The 17,770-nt window shown below is 43.7% G+C and overlaps 1 protein-coding gene across 2 annotated transcripts in view; it reads right to left on the minus strand.

The window, feature by feature from the left end:
- gabra2 (gamma-aminobutyric acid type A receptor subunit alpha2) overlaps positions 1 to 17,770 on the minus strand; it is a 197,428-nt gene that overhangs the window by 37,941 nt on the left and 141,717 nt on the right. For both annotated transcript variants that reach the window (XM_033028049.1, XM_033028039.1), the window contains exon 6: positions 10,874 to 10,956. In XM_033028049.1, the coding sequence (XP_032883940.1) occupies positions 10,874 to 10,956 (83 nt within the window). The remainder of the gene's footprint in view (positions 1 to 10,873; positions 10,957 to 17,770) is intronic.

A 17,770-nucleotide genomic window follows, 5' to 3' on the forward strand; every position in this document is an offset into this window, starting at 1 on the left:
TTGCAGATGCTGTAAACATTAAATGAAAACAGTAAATGCTGGGAAGTGTCACCAGGTCCAATTTCAGAGCAACCACAAACAATATATCCATGTCTCTAAAAAAAAAACCTGCCATTTTATGATTTCCAAATTTACATTTCAGGTGTGTGGCCTGGCAGGACTGAAGTTCAGGGAATTTAATCTTAAGTGGAATTGAAACAGCAAAGGTAATTCTTGTAAAGCAAGGATATGTTACTGATGATTCAGCTTCTTTACTTTGCAAGTTAGCCAGTTGAAAGTCTGGAAGCTCAGAAGATTGAGCAAATCCAAAAATCATTTTACGTTAGGTAACATCATGGCCGATGCCCTCTGGGACACTTGAGGAAAGCTGAAAACATCTGGGGCATTAATGTTAATTGGGAGGACACACACATCTGAGCTGCCTGTTGGAGCGAACGTACACGTCTGCATAGCCAGCACGCAACTGGATACATGCGTTAATCAGGCAAAACTCAGAATTTTGCAGTCGCCGATCACCCTTTTGCAAAGTATATGCGGAAGAATGCTAAGATTTTCACGATGGTTCGGATAGAAACATAGCCTAAGATGTAGACATACATTGGAAAAAAAACTAGGTACTTCCTAAGAAGTGCAAAATAGATGGACTGTCAGACGTTTGCAGATAAGGAAACTGATGGAATAATTTTCTAAAGTGAAAATGTATTAGCACAGCTATCTGGAGAAAAATGAGAAGTGACTACCGTTTGTGTTATGTTGAGCAGCAGAGTGATTTATTCTCTTGTACACGTCAGCTCATGCTGCTTCTTATGCACAAGAAGCACGTCTCGTAAATAAAAAGCATTTTTGTGAACTGTAGTTTTATAATCAGATGGCTGCACACCGCCTCAGTGAGCTGTTACACTGAGAATATTTATGAACTTCTCTGCGTGATGGATCATTGGTGACGACAGTAATTATAAAACTGCATCATTCCAATTCCGCTGCCATCAAATAGTTCTAAATCCGACACAGGAGATGTCAGTGATGGGAAGTTGACAAACTCTTTCAAAATAATATGAGAAGCATAAATTATATTACAATAGTAACAGCTTGGTGATTTCCAATACATATTTAAACCATTTTGCCCTGAAAATATAGCTATCAAACTCAATCTTCATTTCTATTTCAGACTACACAAAGATACAGACAACAAGTGTGTTTTTGTTCTCTTTTTGTTGTGATTCATAGGATAAATCTAAAACAATTGACATTTGGTTCACTGTGACATATTGTTATCTCTTCAGACATTTGCAAGTAGCTTTCTCATACATCTGAAAATAATTGCACATGCAATGAAGTGAAATGCTCTATGCCACTGACCGCTATGCCAAGACAGATCAGTGTATCCAGAATCACAGTGGGTTCAGACATTTAGAATGCTGCTGGCTGGAATCCAGATCAGCATGGGGGTTAAGCACTCATATCTGGGGTTGTAGCAGATATGATCCCAATTAATATTGCATTTCCTCTCCCGGAGGTAGAGGATAGGAAGGGCGCTGATCAGGAAAATTTCTTCCACAGTCGAACAAGAACCAGGATCCTGACTTCAATCCCTCTCCAGAGATGATGGCTGCTTCCAAAACCAGTCATAACAATGACACATTACTTTCTAAAGATGGTTCCCTGGACTGAAATGTTTTTAAAGAGGAATGTCATCATCACTTTGAACTTCTTAAATCCAACTATTCCAGAATGGGCTGGGTTATCAGCCACATTTAACATCACAGTGTATCAGAGATTCTCTCTCCAAAAAGAGTAGGAACATCACTACCTTCAACAGGAGGATCAAGGGCTTCCTGAAGGTTCAGGAAGTGATGAGTGCATCCAAGTGACACTCTGGGCTCCACTGGAAACACAAAATGCGAGCACTTCCTGAACATCCAAATACCGACAATGTCATATACGCATGGACCTCCTGTGACAAGTTAATTCTGTTATCATTCACTGCGCTCTCAGCATTTTACATACAGGTGGGTATGGGACTCTTGAGGGCGAGAGCTATTCCTCCTATCCTCAGCTCCTCAACCAGACTGAATTATTATTCCGAAGGCAGAGTATAACTGACCCCATGAAATAATGTAGAATACAGTGGAGAGTTTCAGTGGGGTGGAAGATTGCAACCTTCACGTGGTCCACCCTGTTTCGACTAATGCAATCAACTCAACGTGCACAAACGGAAGATCAAATAGATCTTGTCCAAGAACTTTAGGCAGTGCACGCCACACGAAAGAAGAAGAAGAAGAAGCAGTAGAAGAAGAGTTTCAGTAGGATAGTCAAAGCTGAATCCCATTGTCTGGGTCACTTGGCCCATAGATGTCCTAAAACTGTACTGTCATCAGATGTATGTTACATAATGTAGACAGGTCAAGTCAAGGTCACAGACCTTATCCTCGATGCCCAGCAAGAGATGGACAAGAAGGAGAAGGAAGTGAGGAAGAAAGACCTAACAGTAATGATACTTTCTATCAGACCACACCTTACTGCCTTCAGATTCTTTTTGGGATCCCACGCTAAGAAATCAGCCAATTAAAGAAAGTGATTTATTTTTAGATTTCTCATATATTGAAATATTTATATGAGAGAATTAAGTACATACCAAACTGCAGGCATGTTATTATAAAGTCCAACATGTCCAGAATCCATAATTTGCAGTCAGTCTTACAAAGTAATGATATCAATTTCCAATAGGACATAAAACAGTACAGCACAGGAACAAGTCCTTCAGCCAACAGTGTCTGTGTCAGACATGATGCCAAGACCAATTCTTATATGCACGTACATAATACATGTCCCACCATTCCCTGCATATCCATGTGCCTATCCAAAACTCTCTCAAATGCCACTTTCGTATCTGTACACTTCCGGCACTCACCACCATTTGTGTAAAAATACTTACTCAGTAACTTTAAACTTTCTCACTCTCAACTTAAAGCTACAGGACCCTGCATAATGTTTGGGGCAAAGACCCATCATTTTTTATTTGCATCTGTACTCCAAAATCACATGTGGTTAAAGTGCACATTGTCAGATTTTAATAAAGGCCATTTTTATACATTTTGGTTTCAACCTTGTAGAAATTACAGCAGTGTTTATACATAGTTCCCCCATTTCAGGGCACCATAATGTTTCGGACACAGCAATGTAATGTAAATGAAAGTAGTCTTGTTTAGTATTTTGTTGCATATCCTTTGCATGCAATGACTGTTTGAAGTCTGCGATTCATGGACATCACCAGTTGCTGGGTATCTTCTCTGGTGATGCTCTGCCAGGCCTGTATTGCAGCCATCTTTAGCTTATGCTTGTTTTGGTCCTAGTACCCTTCAGTTTTCTCTTCAGCATTTAAAAGGCATGCTCAATTGGATTCAGATCAGGTGATTGACTTGGCCACTCAAGACATTGACAATTTTTTAGCTTTGAAAAACTCCTTTGTTGCTTTAGCAATATGTTTGGGATCATTGTCTTCGGTCGAATGAACCACCAGCCAACGAGTTTTGAGGCATTTGTCTGAACTTGAGCAGATAGGATGTGTCTATACACTTCAGAATTCATTATGCTACTACCATCAACAGTTGTATCATCAATGAAGATAAGTGAGCCAGTACCTTCAGCAGCCATACACGCCCAGGCCATAACAACCCCACCACCGTGTTTCACAGATGAGGTGGTATGCTTTGGATCTTGGGCAGTTCATTCTCTCCTTCATACTTGCTCTTGCCATCACTCTGATATAAGTTAATCTTCGTCTCATCTGTCCACAAGACCTTTTTCCAGAACAGTGGTTGCTCTTTTAAGTACTTCTTGGCAAATTGTAACCCGGCCATCCTATTTTAGCGGCAAACCAGTGGTTTGCATCTTGCAATGTAGGCTCTGTATTTCTGTTCATGAAGTCTTCTGCGGACAGTGGTCATTCACAAATCCACGCCTGACCTGAAGAGTCTTTCTGATCTGTTGGACAGGTGTTTGGCGATATTTATAAAGAAATAAAGACATTTATAATAGAGAGAATTCTTCTGTAATCAGCTCTGGAGGTCTTCCTTGGTCTGCCAGTCCCTTTGCGATTAATAAGCTCACAAGTGCTCTCTTTCTTCTTAATGATGTTCCAAACAGTTGATTTTGGTAAGCCTATGGTTTGGCTGATGTCTCTAACAGTTTTATTCTTGTTTTTCAGTCTCATAATGGCTTATTGTTTCCAAAGATGGAAAGACTGGAGGAAAGACTCGGTGCTGAGAGCTCTCTGAGAGCACCTGCATTAAGGAGGCAATTAAACGCACCTGAGCAATTACAAATGCCTGTGAAGCCATGTGTCCCAAACATTATGGTGCCCTAAAATGGGGGACTATGTATAAACACAGCTGTAATTTCTACATGGTGAAACCAAAATGTATAAAAAAGGGCTTTAATAAAATCTGTCAATGTGCACTTCATTCTATTACAAATCTCAAATTGTGGAGTACAGAGGCAAATAAATAAATGATGTCTCTGTCTTAAACATTATGGAGGGCACTGTATGCCCTCTAGTATTTGATTTTTCCATCCCAGGGGAAAGCTGCTGACTGTCTAATCTATCTGCCCCTCATCATTTTATCTCCTTCTATCAGGTCTCCCCGCAACCTCCAGTGTTCCATAGAAAACAATACAAGTCTGTCCAACAAGTCTTAGCACTTTCTAGCTAATACTCTCTCATGCAGACAGCAATCTAGTTTTCAAAATGTGGCCTAACCAAAGTCATATATAACTACAGTACATCAAGACTATATTCAATGAAGGCAAGCATACCATGGGCCTCCTATACCAAATATCACATGCCTTCTTTGGTAAAATATGCATAGGAGTCTATTGATAGCCATGAAAACAACAGTCCTTTGCATAGGAAAGGCATGATTAGAAGGTTTAGCAATGATCTCGTTCAAGAAAGGCTGAGAACATCTGGGGAAGCAAAGGCTTCAACTTTGTTTCTGGAGCATGGAAGGGTCCAGCTAATATAAACAAAGATCATCCTTGCCAAGTGCTCATCTCACTCAGAAAGCAGTACAGGAGCCTGACAACCATGACTTCCAGTTCAACACAGATTCATTCCAGCAGTCATCAGGCTCTTGAATCATACTGCACAACCCTAACAAAAAACCGTAGTCATTAACAATCTACAATGGACTTTGTTTTTGTTGCATTGTGTATTTCAGGTTTGCATTTTTATGGACTGGATACCTAGTATTACTGATTACTAATTTACTTAATTTTTGATCGTAGTATATTTGTTTGTTGTGCTATTGCGTTTAGGCGCCTTTAAAGCTGCATCAAGTAAGAATTTCATGGTTCCATTCCCGGTGTGTATGAAATTAAACACACTTGACTCTTGACTCACAGCGCCAGAGATCCGGGATCAATCCTGACCTCAGGTCCTACCTGTATGGCGTTTGCACGTTCTCCCTGTGACCGCATGGGTTTCCTCCAGGTGCTTCAGTTTTTTTCTTCCCAAATCCCAAAGATGACGGTTCAGGAAGTTAAATGGCCACAGTAAATTGCACCTAGAGTGTCGGTAGTGGTAGAATCTGGGGGAATTGAGGGGGATGTGGGGAGAACAAAAAATGGGATTAATGTAGGATTAGTGTAAAAAGGTGCTTTATGGTTGATGTGGACACGCTGGGCCAAAGGACCTGTTTCCTTGCTGTAACTCTTTATGACTCTAACAAGGGAAACATTGCAGGAAACGACCAACCTGGTCCTCTTCTGGTCCTAACACCTCATCCCTCGATTCACTCAAGGGGAAAGCCACATAAATCTTCAGGACATCTTTAAAGCAAATCTACATTCTTAGAGAAGGAACGTGCCATTTTGACTGTGCCTTTCCAGCGTGCTCAGAAGAGCAGGTCAAAATTGAGACTTTTTTGGGCAGGTCAAAAAAGGCCTGCCATAAGGCAACTTTCTTGCACAACAGCAAATGACTGCCTTCCCAATTGTAGGAAGTGAAAATCAGATCCTAAAAACAGACCACTACATGGCCAAAAGAGACAAGGAGGAGAAACAGATTTCCAGTTTCCTAAACTTTTCCCCTTTTAGATTTGGCAGTTGGAGACCTAACAGAGGTGAGAAGTTAATGTTCTTACAAAAGAACAGTTATATTGGGCTGGTATCAAATTTGGTGACCTTTCATTGACTGGGACATATGGAAAACTTACAGAACTGAATTTAAGCTACTAAAAGGATTGGCAACCTCTGCTATACAGGGTACTAGTTTAATCTTGATTGGATTAGGTTCCTAAACCCCAGTAAATCCAAAGGCTGAAAGGCCACTTTGTGGTGTCATAGAGTCATAGAGGACAAAAACAGATCATTCGGTCCACCAAATCCATGCCAACCATCAACCACCTATTTAAACTAATCCTACTTTTCTTCTCCCCATATTCACATCAACACTCCCACCCCACCCCCCCGCAAATTCTCACAGTCACTTATACAATTGGAGCATTTTATCGTGGCTATTTAACTACTCACCCACACATCTTTGGGATGTGGGAGGAAACTGGAGCACATGGAGGAAACCCACATGGTCACAGGGAAAACGTGCAAACTCCATTGAGAAAGCAGCAAAGGATAGCATCGAACCCGGGTCTCTGGTGTTGTGTGGAAGCAGTTTTACCAGCGGTGCCACTGTGTCATCCATGAAACAAGAAGTCCCAGTTCTTGTACTCAATGCCCTGCCAATGAAGGTAAGAGCTTTCTTAGGTTTTCAGCACCATATCATCAGGTATCTTCTATACTTTCCTCTGGGTTAGAAATTAGACCACTCACTAAACCATACCATACTTACCACACTATCAGCCATCTTATGCACAGCTCCTGTTTCTTCTGGAATGTAAATCAGGTTTTAGATTTCAGACTTTATAGGTACAGCATGGAAACAGGCCTTTGGGCCCACCGAGTACACGTCTACCAGCGATCACCCTATACACTCGAATTATAATACACAATAAGGACAATTTACAGAAGCCAATTAACCAACAAACCTGTACGTCTTTGGAGTGTGGGAGGAACCTGGAGCACCCAGAGAAAACCCACATGGTCACAGGGAGAACCAACAAAATCCATACAGACTGCACCCATAGTCAGGATCGAACCTGGGTCTCTGGCGCTGTAAGGCAACAACTCTACTGCTGCGCCACTATGCCGCCCTAGGTCTGACAATCAGTTTGACTTCCAGGCCAAAAAGTACACAAGGTCTATGCGGAATATAAAGAGAGTACGAATGAACTCAAGCAGGCGGTTAGAAGGGTCAAAATGGGTCACAGAATGGCATAGGTGTCAGATGAAAGAAAATCCCAAAGTTTTTAATCGCTACATTAAAAACAAGAACCTGGGAGAAATAGGACTGCTCAATGATCAAGAAGGGAATTTGTGCTTGGAGTCTGGGGACGTAGACAAGGTGCTAAATGAGTAATTAGAATCCATTTTCACAAAGGGAAGGACATGGAGAATATTGAGATCAGTGTGGAGAATACCAAAATGTAAGGGTTGTTTGAGATTAAGAAGGAGAGTGTCGGGACTCTAGAAGAGCATCAAGGTGGATAAATCCCCAGGATCTGATGGGATTTATCCCAGGTTATTGAGAGAGGCAAGAGAAGGGATAACAAAGATCTTTGCACCTTCTTCATCCACAGACGAGGTTCCAGAGTATTGGAGAGCAGCTGTTGGTGTTCCTTTAAAGGCCGGAGAGCCTCATGACAGTGATAGGGAAACTATTGGAGAGGATTCTTCAGGATAGGATTTACTGTCATACGGAAGAGAACGGGTTAATTAAGGACAGTCAGCATGGCTTCCTCCACGTGTGTTACTAACATGATCTCGATTTTTAAGGAGGTGATGAAGGTGATCAATGAGGGGAAAGTGGTAGATATTGTCTGTGTGGATTTTAGTAAGGCATTTGATGAAGTCCCCATGGTTAGCTGATCCAGAAGATTAGGATGCAAGGGATTAACACTCGAATGGATTTGGATAAAGACAGAGAGCTGTAGTGAAAAGACAATATTCAGGCTGGAAGTCTGTGTTCAAGTAAGGTCAACATGGATCTGTGCTGGGATCTCTGATGTTTGCGATATATATAAATTGGTTAGTAAGTTTCCAGATGACACCGAGATTTCTGCGATCGCAGACTGTGAAGAATGTTGTCAAGGTGTACCACGGGATACAGATCATCTACCGAAATGGGCAGAGAAGTGGTAAATGGCGTTTAATCTGAGTATACTCTGTATACTCTGTACAGACAGCATCCGTAGTCAGGATCGATCCCGGTTCTCCGGCGCTGTGAGGTAGAAACTCTACCAGCTGTGCCACTGTGCCACCCATACGTAGTCAAATGTTTTACTAAATACCATGTAGATAACATCCACTGCCCAACTCAGCCATCACAGTGAATGGTGGGTCTGGCTGGAAGGGCCGAATGGCCTACTCCTGCACCTATTGTCTATTGTCTATTGACTCTCATCAATCATCTTCACCGTTACGAAGGGGAAATCATGCTTAATGAATCTTCTGGAATTTTTTGAGGATGCAATTAGGAAAATGGACAAGGGAGAGCCAGTGGATGCAGTGTACCTGGACTTTCAGAAAACCTTTGATAAGGACCCACATAGGAGATTAGTGGGCAAAATTAGAGCACATGGTGTTGGGTATAGGGTACTGACATGGATAGAAAATTGGTTGGCAGACAGGAAACAAAGAGTAGAGATTAACGGGTCCCTTTCAGAATGGCAGGCAGGGGTACCGGAAGGCTCGGTGCTGGGGTCACAGCTATTTACAATATACATCAATTATTTAGATGATGGGGAAAAAGTAACATTAGCAAATTTGCAGATAACACAAAGCTGGGTGTCAGTGTGAACTGTGAGGAGGATGCTATAAGGATGCAGGGTGCCTTGGACAGGTTGGGTCAGTGGGCCATTCCTGCAATAGCGCTGGGAACGGCTGCGGCTCGCCTGCAGTCCGTTTGTCTTTTACTTTTTTGTGTTGTTTTTTTTCGTTTTGTCTAGTTACGTTTTTGGTTTTTAGGTTGTGTTTATGTGGGGGGGGGGGCGTGAAACGGGGCTTGCTGTCTCTCCCTTCGGGGGAATACGACCTTTTTGTCGTATCCCCCCGAAGGGATACAACAAGACCTTTTTGTCGTATCCCCCTTCTCTGCCTCCGTCTACGCTGAGGCCTAATGGCGGAGCCGGCGACCTCGGGACTCTGGAGGCAGCTGACAGGACTCGCCCTGGGCTCGCTCCCGTGAGGGTGGCCCAGCCCGGGGCTGGAACTGCGCTCTCGTGAGAGCGGCCTGGCGAGGGGCTGAGAGACTCTCCCGTGAGGGGCTGTGGCCCGTCGGAGTGGCCCAGCCCGAGGGAGGAACGGCACTCCCGTCGGAGTGGCCCAGCCCGAGGGAGAACGGCACTCCCGTCGGAGTGGCCCAGCCCAAGGGAGAACGTGCTCCCGTCGGAGTGGCCCAGCCCAAGGGAGAACGGCGCTCCCGTCGGAGTGGCCCAGCCCGAGGGAGGAGCGGCACTCACGTGAGGGCGATCCGGCTCGGGGCTGGAACGGTGCTCCGGTGGCTGGGACTGCGTTCTGGCGGCGGTGACCTGAGTCTGGGGTTCAGCCGTGGGCCAGCGGCTGCGTCCGCTGGACTGGAGGGCGGCAGCTTCGACCACCCCGGGCCGCGGTGTTTGAACCGGCCCGTTTGCGGGGTTTGGTGAGCCGCGGGACTGTTTGTACCATCGCAGAGGGAGAAGAGGAGGGAAGAGACAGTAACCCTAAGATTTTTACCTCCACCACAGTGAGGAGGTGCTTGGAGGATACACTGTGGTGGATGTTAATTTGTGTTTATTGTTGTTTATTATTGTATGATTGTATGTATGACTGCAGGCACGAAATTTCGTTCAGACCGTAAGGTCTGAATGACAATAAAGGTATTCAATTCAATATTCCATATACTGGAATATACTGCCAGTATATTCCAGTATATTGTCTATTAACCATTTCTTTCTACTGATAGTGCCTGCCCTGCTGAGTATTCCATTATTTTCTGGGTTTATTTCAGAATTACAGCATCTGTAGTTTGTTTGTTTCTAAATTTAACTACCCTTATTTGCTGCAGAGATCAAAATGCTGCAAATAAAAAGCATCAGGAGCACAATAAATGTTCTGGATATTAATGCTGTTAATTATAGGGATGCAAAAGCAAACCTTATACTGAGAACACTTTGGGATGGACTATAACTTTGTGTGATAATATTAATTAAATGACAGGCATGTTCACAGTCCATTTTCAGATCTTTCTCATTTAAAAAAAAATTCAGATTATGAAAATTATGATCAAATTATTAAATTAAATTTGATTAAATTATTCGAAATGCCGTGTACTTAAAATTACATTGCAAACCTTGCGGTATCGATATGACATTTTGTGTACTGTTGATTTCTGGTGATAGAATGGCAAGGTCAAGCAAGGTCTCAAGAAATCTGACATTATCAATGCATACTGGGAGAAGGAACAATGTTCACAGCCACAAGCCTGGAAAAGCCAGAGCACGAGTGGGTGCAGCCATGGTCGAGGGTCACCAGAATGCCTAAGCTGCTCATCTGGCCCAACCTCCCTCAGGTGAGTATGGGTGTTGTCACCAAGAGAAAGTTCAATGTTCTTCTTCCAAGCCACTGTCAAGCACCAGTGAATGAATGACTTTGTCGTTCCTCCTTTTATCTGCCAAAATTTCAGATGGTTTTTAATTCACGGAAGGCAACGGAATGTAACTGGAATGATAAAAGTTTCTAAATCAAACAAACCAGATTATGTACTAATCTTAATACTTACAGCTTCCAAATTTCAAGGGGCAAGCGTGTGCATCCATTGGAAAATCCTCCAGATGCATTGGGCACTCAGCTTGAACAGTAAGCCTGTCAGAACATACAGCAATTAACCACGCAAGAAACTACCACCGGAATAAATTGTTATTTCACCAGTAAATGCATTTATTTCAAAATTACACTGCATCATTTATAAATGTAGACACAAGGAACTGCCGATACAGGTTTATAAAAAAAGACACAAAATGCGAGTGTTACTTAGCGGGTCAGGATGTATCTCTAAAGAATATGGATAAGCGATGTTTGGGGTCAACAATTTTCTTCACACTGAAGAAGAATCCTGACCCCACACATCACCTATCTCAGACCTCGAGAGGTGCAGCCTGACCCGCTGAATTACTCCAATTCTTTGTGTCATCATTTCAAAAGCATTTAGATTTCTTATTATTGGTTACACAAGAGAGACTACAGATGCTGGAATCTGGAGGTGAGAAACTCAGCATGTTAAGCAGTAACCAAGAAGGCAAAGGAATAGTCAATGTTTTAGGATGAAACCCTGCATGAGAAGGGATTCATTTTCCAAATGCAAAGTGTTGATATATTTTCAGACTGCAATATTCAAAAAAGGATTTTAGAAATACTGTTCAGAACTTGAAACATCTCAGTGGAAGAAGTAAGCATGTTTCAGGAGGCAGAAGGCCAAATAAACTTTTGATGGAAATGGGAAAAAAAGCTCAAAGGCAACAAAATCAGCATTCTGCAGTGAACTGTATGATCAAGAATGTACTGACTGAAGGAGCGGTGGAAGCAGATTCCATAATGTTTGAAAAGATAAAACATGTTGGGTTGTGTAGTGGAAGTAATTGGAAATGAGTTGGGCTTGCTGGGACTCCCAGCTTACCTCCACCAATAAATGGATTTCATTTCATTCAACAATTGCCAACAGATTGAGCAAAAATATCTCCTGAGACATTGGGGGGAGAGAGTAGCACACTGGGAATAAAAGCACATAATTAACATTTTGAATGTATCCAGTGTGGAAGTTGCAGAGCTCATCCCTGTCCCTGTACGCTGAGGTTTAATATTCACTGTTCTGTGCCTCTGTTCCCTCACTACTTTGGGGATGTGTTCACATCAAGTAGAGTGCCTTCCATAATGTTTGGGACAAAGACCCATCATTTATTTATTTGCCTCTGTACTCCACAATTTGAGATTAGTAATAGAAAAAAATCACATGTGGTTAAAGTGCACATTGTCAGATTTTATTAAAGGGTATTTTTATACATTTTGGTTTCCCCATGTAGAAATTACAGCTGTGTTTATACATAGTCCCCTCATTTCAGGGCATCATAATGTTTGGGACACATGACTTCACAGGTGTTTGTAGTTGCTCAGGTGTGTTTAAATGCCCCCTTAATGCAGGTACAAGAGAGCTCTCAGCACCTAGTCTTTCCGCCAGTCTTTCCATCAACTTTGGAAACTTTTATTGCAGTTTATCATCATGACGACCAAAGTTGCGCCAATGAGTTGCGCAAAGAAGCAATTTTGAGACTGAGAAACAAGAATAAAACTGTTAGAGACATCAGCCAAACCTTAGGCTTACCAAAATCAACTGTTTGCACCATCATTAAGAAGAAAGAGTGCACTGAATATAGACAATAGGTGCAGGAGTAGGCCATTCAGCCCTTTGAGCCAGCACCACCATTCAATGATATAATGGATCATCATCAACAATCAGTACCCCATTCCTGCCTTCTCCCTATGTCCCCTGACTCCGCTATCTTTAAGAGCCCTATCTAGCTCTCTCTTGAATGTATCCAGATAACCAGCCTCACCGCCGAAAATTTCACAGACTCACACCTCTTTGAAAAAGTGTTTCCTCATCTCCATTGTAAATGGCTTACCCCTTATTCTTAAACTGTGGCCCTTGGTTCTGGACTCCACCAACATCAGGAAGATGTTTCCTGCCTCTAGCATGTTCAAACCCAAGTAGAGTGCCTTCCATAATGTTTGAGATGTTTCAATAAGATCCCCTCTCATTCTTCTAAACTCCAGAGTATACAAACCCAACCACTCCATTCTCTCAGCATATGACAGTCCCGCCATCCCGGGAATTAACCTTGTGAACCTACGCTGCACTCCCCCAATAGCAAGAATGTCCTTCCTCAAATTTGGAGACCAAAACTGCACACAATACTCCAGGTGTGGTCTCACTAGGGCCATGTACAACTGCAGTAGGCACTCTTTGCTCCTATACTCAACTCCTCTTGTTATGAATTGGGGAGCTTACTAATCGCAGGCCAAGGAAGACCTCCACAGCTGATGACAGAAGTATTCTCTCTATACTAAAGAAAAATCCCCAAACACCTGTCTGACAGATCAGAAACGCACTTCAGGAGTGCTTCAAGGAGTGCTCCTCTTCAGGAGTGTTTCAAGGAGTGCTCCTCTTCAGGAGTGCTTCAAGGAGTGCTCCTCTTCAGGAGTAGCTTCAAGGTCGGAAGCGAGAGCAGCTAATGAAGGAGTGCGTGGATTGGTTGAAAGATAAGCTCTTGGGAGTTTTTTTCAGTGTTTCTTTTCAGTAGCGGTTGGTTTAAACAAAGGCAGAACCAGCCTAGAACACATAGCTTCAAGGTCAGAAGCGGGAGCAACTGTTGAAGGAGTGTGGGGATTGGTGCCTCTGGCTGCTACAACTGTGGAAAGTGTGTCCAGGTTCAGCTCCTGAAGCTCCTGGAGAAGCAGCTGGATGACCTCAGGGCCATCCGGGAAAATTAGAGTTTCCTGGACAGGACCTACAGTGTGGTTGTCATGCCAAGGATACAGGAAGAGCAAAGGTGGGTGACTGGGAGAAAGGGGAGTAAATGTAGAGTGCAGGAGTCCCCAGTGGCTGTGCCAAATGAAAACAGGTACACCCATTTGGGAGCTGTCGGGGCAGACGACACTTCCAGTCCGAGCAGCGGACAGGCTCCAATCCTAGCGATGAGACTCGACTGGCGGGACGGACGTCAGGCAGAGCTATAGTGGTGGGTGACTGCATTGTCCGGGGAGCGGACTGGAGATTCTGTGGCGGCAGGCGAGACTCGAGGATGGTCTGTTGCCTTCCTGGAGACAGGTTTCAAGATATCACAAACCGACTTCAGAACATTCTCAAGAGGGAAGGTGAACAGCCAGACGCAGTTGTGAACGTGGGTACAAACAATGCCAGGAAGAAGAGGAAGGAGGTTCTGCAATGCGAGTTTGGAAGAAATCTGAAAAGCAGGCCTTCTCGGGTGGTTATCTCTGGATTGCTTCCAGTACCTCATGCTAGTGAGGGCAGCAACAAGGAGATAGGGGATCTGAATATGTCGCTGGAGGGCTGGTGCAGGGAGCAAGGATTTAGATTTATAGACCACTGGGATATCTTCTGGGGTAGGAGTGACCTGCACAAAAGGATCGGCTCGCACCTTAACTGGAGGGGGACTCACGTTCTGCCAGGCCGGTTTGCTAGTGCTACACGTGTGGGTTTAAACTAAATAGTGGGGGGGGAGGAGTTAACAAATTGGGAGTATAATGGGCCTATTTTTGAGGTTGTAACTGGAAAAAGGGACAAGGGAGGGCCAGTGGATGTAGTGTACCTGGAATTCAGAAAGCATTTGATAAGGTCCCACATGGTAGATTAGTGGGCAAAATTCGAGCACATTGTATTGGGGGTAGGGTACTGACATGGATAGAAAATTGGTTGGCAGACAGGAAACAAAGAGTAGGGATAAACGCGTCCCTTTCAGAATGGCAGGCAATGACTAGTGGGGTACCGCAAAGCTCAGTGCTGGGACCGCAGCTATTTACAATATACATTAATGATTTAGATAAGTGATTAAAAGTAACATTAGCAATTTTTTATAGATGACACAAAGCTGGGTGGCAGTGTGAATTGTGAGGAGGATGCTATGAGAATGCAGGAGAGGTTGGGTGAGTGAGCAGATGCATGGCAGATGCAGTTTAATGTGGATAAATATGAGGTTATCCACTTAGGTGGCAAAAACAGGAAGGCAGATTATTATCTGAATGGTGACAAGTTGGGAAAAAGGGAAGTACAACAAAAGCTGGGGGTCCTCATTCATCATCACTGAAAGTAAGCATGCAGGTACAGCAGGCAGTGAAGAAAGCAAATGGCATGTTGGCCTTCATAAAAAGTCGAGTTGAGTGTAGGAGCAAAGAGGTCCTTCTGCGTTTGTACAGGGCCTTAGTGATACCACACCAGGAGTATTGTGTGCAGTTTTGGTCTCCAAATTTGAGGAAGGACATTATTGCTATTGAGGGAGTGCAGCATAGGTTCACGAGGTTAATTCCTGAGATGACAGGACTGTCATATGTTGATAGAATGGAGCGGCTAGGCTTGTATATTCTGGAATTTAGAGGGACGGGAGGGGATCTTATTGAAACATATGATATTAAGGGTTCGGACACGCTAGAAGCAAGAAACATGTTTCTGATGTTGGGGAGGTCCAGAACCAGGGGCCACAGTGGAGGCCAATTCTCTGAATGCTTTCAAGAGAGAGTTTGATAGAGCTTTTAAAGATATCAGGGGATATGGCGAGAAGGCAGGAATGTGGTACTGATTGTGGATGATCAGCCATGATCATATTGAATGGTGGTGCTGGCTCAAAGGGCTGAATGGCCTACTCCTGCACCTATGGTCTATTGAGTCAGGTGCGGATTTGTCAATGACCATTGTCCGCAGAAAACTTAATGAACAGAAATATAGAGGCTACACTGCAAGATGCAAACCACTGGTTAGCCGCAAAAATAGGATGGCCAGGTTACAGTTTGCCAAGAAGTACTTAAAAGAGCAACCACAGTTCTGGAAAAAGGTCTTGTATATCAGGTGAGACAAAGATTAACAAAGTGATTATCAGAGTGATGGCAAAAGCAAAGTATGGAGGAGAGAATGAACAGCCCAAGATCCAAAGCATACCACCTCATCAGTGAAACACGGTGGCGGGGGTGTTATGGCCTGGCCATGTATGGCTGCTGAAGGTACCGGCTCACTTATCTTCAACTGCTGATGGTAGTAGTTTAATGAATTCTGGTGTATAGACACATCCTCTCTGTTTGTTTGTTTTTTATATTTTTCGGTTTGTTTTATGTGGGGGCAGGGGGGAGGGGATCGGGGGAAACTTTTTTTCAAGTTCTTACCTTCCCGGAGATGTGACCAATTTTTGGATCACATTCTCCGGGCTCTGCGACCTACCATCGATGGAGCTGGAAGCCTCCTAAGACTGTCGTGAGCCCCACCGCGGTGCGCGGACTTAACATCGGAGCTGATCCCTTGCCTGGGATCGCTCCCACCACGACCATTGTGGTCTTTAACATCAAGAGCTCGCAACATCGCGAAGGTTCGACCAGACCCGACGCAAGGTTTGATCGCCGGCGTGGGGGAGCTGACATCCCCCGATGCGGGAGCTGATCGCCTTGATGCAGAGGGCCCGAACGCCGCCGGCTACGGGAGTCAAGATCATCCCATCAACTGGAACTCGAGGCTCACGACCGAGGAAGAACAAAAGGAAGAGACAAACTTTATTCCATCACAGTGAGGAATGTGTAGGAGTCACTGTGGTGGATGTTCATGTCAAAATGTGTTATTCTGAGTGATCTGTTGCTTTTAATTGTATGACTGACCTGGCCAATGAAATTCCTCGTATGTGCAAACATACTTGGCGAATAAAGTGTGATTCTGATTCTGATTGCTGTGTCCCAAACATTATGGTGCCCTGAAATTGGGGGGGGGGGGGGGGGGGGCTATGTATAAACACTGCTGTAATTTCTACATGGTGAAAACAAAATGTATAAAAATGGCCTTTATTAAAAACTGACAATGTGCACTTTAACCACATGTGATTTTTTCTATTACAAATCTCAAATTGTGGAGTACAGAGGCAAATAAATAAATGATGGTTCTTTGTCCCAAACATTATGGAGGGCACTGTGAATGCTTGCATTGCATCATTAAGACATGGGTGGTGCTGTGGAGCAGCGGTAGAGTTGCTGCCTTACAGCGCGTGCAGCGCAGGAGACCCAGGTTTAATCCTGACTATGGGTGTTGGCGGTACGGAGTTGTAGGTTCTCTCCATGACTGCGTGGGTTTTCTCCGATATCTTCGGTTTCCTTGCACACTCCAAAGACATACAGGTTGTAGGTTAATTGGCTTGGTGTATGTGGAAATTGTTCCTCGTGTGTGTAGGATAGTGTTAATGTGCGGGGCATCGCGGGTCAGTGCGGATTCGGTGGGCCGAAGGGCCAGTTTCCGCACTGCATCTCTAAACCCAAACAGACGAGAATCAGATCAGATAAGGGAATCAGGGGGTCAAGCAGGTCTGGTGATGTTAGGCTCAAGAATGGTGACGAGGGGGGATAATGGTGGCGATAGGAGAGAGAGTTATAATGATAATTTCTTTGTTTTCCAAATCCCACATTTGAGTAAGTTAGTAATGTAGTTAGCCAAAGTATGGAATCGTAAGTCTTGTTGCCCTTCATTCATAGTCTATGAAATGTGCCATCAAGCAGGCCTATAAGCATATGGGAAGGGTCAGCCAACAGTTTCAGGAACGGTTAAACTACTTCTATCTGGTCTTACTCAAAATGATGGATGAATAGATTTTAACTGGAAATGTGCTCATGTTTCTTGTTTGCGATTCTGGGAATTCCTCAGTCCAGCATCTGGACCAATTTCTCAGATGCAGCTTAAAAGGATGAATTAAATAAAAAGGTAATTTAGACACAAGTATTTGATTCATAAGCTAATTTATATATTAGATGTGTTGCCATCTGGAAGATTCCCTTTGGAATGCAAAGATCTTTGTAAACAAACATTAATGCAAAATTGAATTCTTCCTCCATCATTTACCTGTACGGTCACAGCAAAGCAACA

The sequence above is a fragment of the Amblyraja radiata genome, chromosome 1 (genome assembly GCF_010909765.2).
Source record: "Amblyraja radiata isolate CabotCenter1 chromosome 1, sAmbRad1.1.pri, whole genome shotgun sequence".
In the NCBI taxonomy this organism is placed as follows: domain Eukaryota; kingdom Metazoa; phylum Chordata; class Chondrichthyes; order Rajiformes; family Rajidae; genus Amblyraja; species Amblyraja radiata.